At 39.1% G+C, this 6,217-nt stretch overlaps 1 protein-coding gene across 1 annotated transcript; it reads left to right on the forward strand.

Annotated features, from left to right (window-relative positions):
* Nucleotides 1–3,785: 3,785 nt before the first annotated feature.
* Nucleotides 3,786–5,522, forward strand: Pdrg1 (Pdrg1 prefoldin-like subunit). The gene is made up of 2 exons (XM_071594493.1): nt 3,786–4,092; nt 4,278–5,522. The coding sequence occupies exons 1-2, from the start codon at nt 3,837–3,839 to the stop codon at nt 4,454–4,456; spliced, it is 435 nt and encodes a 144-aa protein (XP_071450594.1). The 5' UTR covers nt 3,786–3,836; the 3' UTR covers nt 4,457–5,522.
* Nucleotides 5,523–6,217: the final 695 nt, after the last annotated feature.

The following is a 6,217-nucleotide window of genomic DNA, read 5'->3' on the forward strand; positions in this document are numbered from 1 at the left end:
GGCTTCAATTGAATTTCATCAAATATGTATCTATCAGTCACCTACACCCTTCATCTGCATATATCTATCTCATTGACCCTACAATGAGTTCAGATATGCTTACATACCCTGAATTGACTGACAAACTAAAAATTGGTCATCAGAAAACCTAACTGATTTTTCGACTTTCTGAGTAGGGGACGGTGAGTCCGGATGGGCAGGCAGTGTTTGGATGAGGTGTAAGGCAGGGTTGCCCATTATCACCGTTACTGTTTAACTTGTATGTAGAGGAAATGATCAAAGAGGCATGGGAAGAACTGGAGGTACTGGAGATAGCTGGGATTACTGGATTGATAATTACAGAATAATATACAGCGGCGGGGGCGAGAACCAACGAAAGGTTGGCATAGGATTAAATAAATAGGTAGGAAGAAGCGTAGTCAGCATAGAGCAGGTAACGGATAGAGTATGACTAGTAGAGACAATAGCAGAACCGACGAACTTGGTTATCATTCAGGTACACATGCCACCGAGCAACCATACAGAGGAAGAGGTCGATTGGATATACGATCAATTAGAGGGCATAATCGCGTGTGTTCCTACAGAGAAACATTTGATAGTGATGGGGTTTGGAATGCGACAGTAGGCGAAGGAAGATATGGTGATGAGGTGGGGGACTACGGTTTAGGCACGAGAAATGACCGCGGGGAGAAAGCAGTTTAGATCTGCAGGAGAAAGGGGTTAGTCATCACCAGCAGTTGGTTTAAACACCACAAAATACGCAGCTATACAAAGAAAATGCCAAGTGACTAAGAAAGGCATCAGCTAGATTATAGAAAGTAGCAAAAATACTGTTGGAACCGTTAACGCTAAAAGGACTAGGAAACCATGGATCACGTATGATATGATTACAAAGATGGATGAGAAGAGAAAATGAAAGAATGTAAAAATAGAACTAGGCTAAAGGAAGTAAAAATAGCTAAACAATAAATTGAGGCGGGTAACAAATTAAGCAAAAGAAGCATGGTATAAGATGCAGTGTGAGGATATGGAAACATTGCATAGGAATGATAAAATTGGTGCACTGTACAGCAAAGATAAATCATTATCGGGAAGTAAAATAGGGAGTCCATCCTACCAGTTATATATCAGGCGGGTAAGATAATAGTTGACGCAGGAAAGATCCAAGAAAGATGGAAGGAATATATGGAAAAACTGTATAGTAAAGAACTTAGACCAAGAAAGTTAGACATAGAAAAGGAACATGATGTAGAGGAAGATAGTTTAGGTCCAAGAATACTAGACGATGAGTTAGTAAGGGCATTTAGGGAGATGACATTAAATAAGGCCGTGGAGGTGGATAGCATTTCTGCGGAGCTACTGTAATGTTAGGAAAATTTGGGTGGAAGAGGATGTATGGGCTGATTCGTAGTATCTAATAGGAGGGAATCTGGAAGGAAGACTTTGTGAGATCAGTTTTAGTTCGTTTCCAAAAATGGTAAAGGCTACATCATGTGAGGACTATAGGACAATAAGTTTGATATCCCACGCAGTTAAAGTTGTTCTCAGGACCATAAACAAAAGGATAGAGAGTAGGGCATATGATTACTTAGGGGATGATCAGTTTTGGCTTAGGAAGGGGAGAGGTACGCATGATGCCATTGCAGTAATGAGATTATTAATCGAGAGGAATATAGAACACAACCAGGAGTTATTTACCTGTTTCGTAGATTTCGAAAAACCGTTCGATAGAGCTAATTGGGAAAAACTAATGAGTATATTGCAGAAAATAGGAATAGATTGGAGGGAAAGGAGGCTAATCCGCAACCTGTACATGTCTTAGACGGCTCAGGTGCGGGTGGGAAACGGGGAGTCCGGATGGGCAGTGTTAGGAAGAGGTGTAAGGCAGGGTTGCCCATTATCACCGTTGCTGTTCAACCTGTATGCAGAGGAAATGATTAAAGAGGCATGGTAAGAACTGGAGGTAGGAATGAAAGTGGGCGGGGAATTCGTAAAATGAGTTAGGTTTGCTGATGACCAAGCTTCAGTTTGTCAGTCAGCCAAGGGGCTGCAAGCATTGCTGAGTGCGACAGGTATGGGATGAGAATCAATATTAATAAAACAAAGGTTATGCGATTTTCTAGAAAGAAAAAGGCTAAGCTAAACATTAAAATAGGAGGGCAAAAACTAGAGCAGGCAGAACAGGCGGAGTTTTGGACCAACACGGTCAAAGTGGTAGGGACGTAAGGAGAAGAATTGCGCTAGTCCAAGAGGCTTTCACGAGGAGGAGGGAGTTGATGATAGGGACATTGAGTAAGGATATTAAGAAAAAACTAAATCGGAAAAAATTTGATGTGGAGCGTAGGGCGCCCATGTACGGTACGGAAACGTGGTCATTGAAGCAGGAGGATAGACGTAGATTGGAGGCTTTTGAAATGTGAGTGTGGAGAAGAATGGAGAAGGTGAAATGGACAGAGAAGAAACCAAATGAGGAAGTACTTGGTATGGTGGGCGAAGAGAGGGGTTTGTTGGGAGAAATCCTATGGAGGCAGAAAAAGTGGATGACGGGGGTATTGGCCGGCAGTGGGATGTTGAAGACTTTAATTGAGGGGAGAATGTTAGGCAAACGAGGAAAGGGAAGGAACAGAATAGGGATGTTGGACAGGATGAAGGGAAGAAGAAAGTACTCAGGGATGAAGAGGGACCTGATATAGAGTTGAATTCTGGATTTCGCAAAATGTTTTATTTAGTAGCTGTGTCCATCCAAAAACCTGCCTTGACCGGTAGATTAACTAATAAACAATATAAATTATTTTGTTGCTAGATAGCAGGATACACTTCAAGGATGGGTATCCAAGGCTGGTCATTGAATTTTAGGAAGAGTTGCATTTTTAAATGAATCGTAGAAGATCACCTTGATCACAATAAGAGAAAATGAAAAGGCCATCATTTCGGATTATCGTGATTAGATCATCTCTACGGATCTTGGGGGGGGGGGATATATTCTCCGGATCTTATGTATACTTAGGAGAACTGTAATGACGAAAGAGAGAGAGAAAGGGGGAGGGTGCGGGGTAAGTCAAGGGCACTTCTAAATGAATGATAAGGATATCTTAACTTTTACAGCAACTAACCGTCATTATTCATTAAAATACACAAAATACTGGGAACCCCATACGACTCCAACCTTTAGGCTAACGGATCCATCCCCTTAGCATAAGATAGCCATGTGAAGGAAATCCAAATTATTTCATTTCCATCCGAAATAATTCTAGTATCTTTGATATTTATCCCTTCCAAAGTGTTTCCGAAGTGTACGATCGTTATACGTTCTCTGTTAATACTGGAAGGCTTTCAGCATTTATTGACATATTGCGCGCGTTGTTGGGAGAGTGAAAATCTATTTTGTATTTACATGGAGTAGTTTCAAAGCTTTTCCTTGTGGAAATTGCATATTCATTAAAACCGTAATTTTAGTTTATGACCATGTTCCACGTTGGCGTAAATTTAGTCCTTTTTATATTACACACCATTATCCCATCATTAAATTGCTTTGTATTCAAAGCAATAAGAAGGTCGTTCTATTCATAAATATGTGAGAAGTTTTACCGTGATTTTGTTGGATATAGTTCTGGTTTAATATGGAAAAATAAAGCGAAAGAATTACATGACCATTTTTCATCTCCATTTGAATTTTATTTCTTCCGGGCATTTAGTTGGCGTGTCTTCTGCAAGATGACGCTTGATAACCCGTCTTACTGGGTTTTCGAGCGCCTTTCTAGTTCTCGTAAGTGTGAAATGGTGGCGGTGCTATCGGCTTGGATACTTCTTGTGCTTCGAATGCCAAATAAAGAAGAATGGCAGATATTTTGAATTCTTTAACAAATGATAAAGGCGTCAATAAGGTATTAAAAAGCCTTACTGAATCGGAAGAAGCAGCTGAGGACATTCTGAGTGACCGTGGTCTAATTGTAGAGCTGGAAAAACGGAAAAACGCTCTTCGTGAAGCATCTAGAGCTATAGATCGTGAAGCTGGTGACAAGGTTTGGATTCTCAACGGGCCTTTCTTTGTTAAAATGGAGACGAAACATGCTAAAGAACTAATTCGCCGAGGTATTTTTCTTGATTATTTGGATATTGTCAATATCCACGAGTCAGTGTGTTATCTCTTATTTGTGTTTTTCAGAGATCCATAATTGTTTTTTTAGTAGATCGTTTCTCTTGTTATTTCTGAAATTGTATTGGTGAAAATGTTGACACTTTGGGAACTGTATGGATATTTGTTCATAACTTTGCAGATACACAAAATATAAGCAACGAAGTGGAATCTATTAGAAACAAATTGAAAGGAAAGGTGGATAAACTGAGGGACATCGAAAGTGAGCCCAGTTTGAAAGGCTTCAACCTAGTACCATTATCAAGGAACGAATTGGCCGTTCTCGGAACGACTCCTGGAAGCAAGGTCCACTTCAGCTAACTTAAGGTCATTTACCGCGGGAGTACTATGTTGTTTCACCTCTCTGGCCATGTGTAGTTGAGTCTTGTGTCCTGTAACTTCGTCCACAAGTATTTATTTAATCAATATTGCTGTTACAACATTGAAAAATGAATTTATATGTTGGAACGCAATTGGAAACCAAGTGTGTTGGGTTATCTTCTACTTTATTTCCTGATTGTTTCCTAACGAACCAAGTTGGATGTGGCAAAAGTGATAGGTGTTACAATTGTGTTGTACAAACTTGATTTAAGGACTTAACGGATATAATCAAACTAGTATTCTGCCATGTCACTTTCGGAAGAAGATAACGGTGTAATTGAATTAATCTGGAATTCTATTATCCGATGGAAATCAGAGTGAAATTGTTAATAAAAGAAATGAAAGCCCGCAATTGTTTACTATTTGTCTGTGGATACCATCTTGAAACAGCAGCTATGTGTATTTTGAAAAACAGAAGTCATATAGCCATTTCAGAGTTCTCTTGTATAAATATGCACCGTATCCAAGAGGTTTTTCAAAGAGGCAAATCTCTAGAAAAATGGAATTCCAGATTATAATGATGACGCGTAACAATGGGCATCTTTTGCTTTCCGGCAATTTTTTTCATGTACTAATAAGCACTAGGTAGATCTCTCCGGGACAAGTGCAGCGTGTATTTGTGGGTTGAGCGCAACTAAGGAAATTTTCCTCGTAGTATATTCATATATATACGCATATATGTAACATAGTTTTCTACGAAAAGTCTCTTTCCCCCTGATCTCTATCGGCTAACTTTTAATTGCTCAGTTTTATTGTTTATTGGTAATCATGAATTTTTAGGCATGTTGTAGGAATTATTACTGAATTCAAATAAATTATTATGGATTAGCTGCTCGTACTGATAAAATCCAAACTTTTTTAGCTGAATGAAAATTCTTACATAATAACATCCTTTATCCATATTCAGTTGTGGATTTAGAAAACTCCTCTCAAGGTTGCTTGGCATTTTCATGTGTGAATTAAATTGATTCTGTGACTTCTTTCCTGTAAATACAATGGGAAATATTGCTAAATATGAAGGAAATCAAACTAATCTATGGACCAGTATTCATTCTTCTTTAGATAACTCCATGCAGCCACGAGTATTCATAATTAGGTTTGGGCCCCTTGGTCATATTTATTTATAATTTTATTAAAACCAAAAATATAATGCATTTCACTCATGTTAATATTTTTATGGATAATTCTAGCAACCTTTTGTGCACATATTTGCTTTTTCCAGCTCCTTGTAATTTCTGTTCCTCCAGCTGCACATGAGAATGTCAGATTGTGAAAGTATCTCTTGTGTGAAACAACCCAACTAGCGATATCCCGACTAATACTCTGTGCCTCAATAAGACATCCATCCACCTTCTCAGTCTCCTCTCAATTATCCACGCTTACTTCAGTTACAAGTTACTTTCTTTTTCTTGCACCTTCTCTATTCATTCTCTAAACCTTCCGCTTCTATTCGCCTTTGCTCCCTCCTCGGCCATGTCTCAGAATTCTCCCAATCCACATGTGCATCCCAACTCTTTACTTAAAACTCATCTTTCCGAGCCATGCAATATCAGCCCCAGAATATTTTCCAATCATTTTCTAAATCTCCTCGAGTGAAGAGACCTGGCCCATCTCATTTTAGACGGTGCTCCTTTCTGCCCCTTGTAATATTTCTCTCGAAATAATTGCCCCAATGATCAATAGCCTCCAGAATACTTCACA

The sequence above is a fragment of the Hetaerina americana genome, unplaced genomic scaffold (genome assembly GCF_022747635.1).
Source record: "Hetaerina americana unplaced genomic scaffold, ioHetAmer1.1.p SCAF_62, whole genome shotgun sequence".
Taxonomy (NCBI): Eukaryota; Metazoa; Arthropoda; class Insecta; order Odonata; family Calopterygidae; genus Hetaerina; species Hetaerina americana.

Excerpts from the sequence above, each read along its gene's own strand:
- Pdrg1 (XM_071594493.1), top strand. The coding sequence starts at position 3,837 with ATGGCAGATATTTTGAATTCTTTAACAAATGATAAAGGCGTCAATAAG. Across the intron at positions 4,093-4,277 it reads TAAAGAACTAATTCGCCGAG|ATACACAAAATATAAGCAAC; the intron begins GTATTTTTCTTG and ends ATAACTTTGCAG.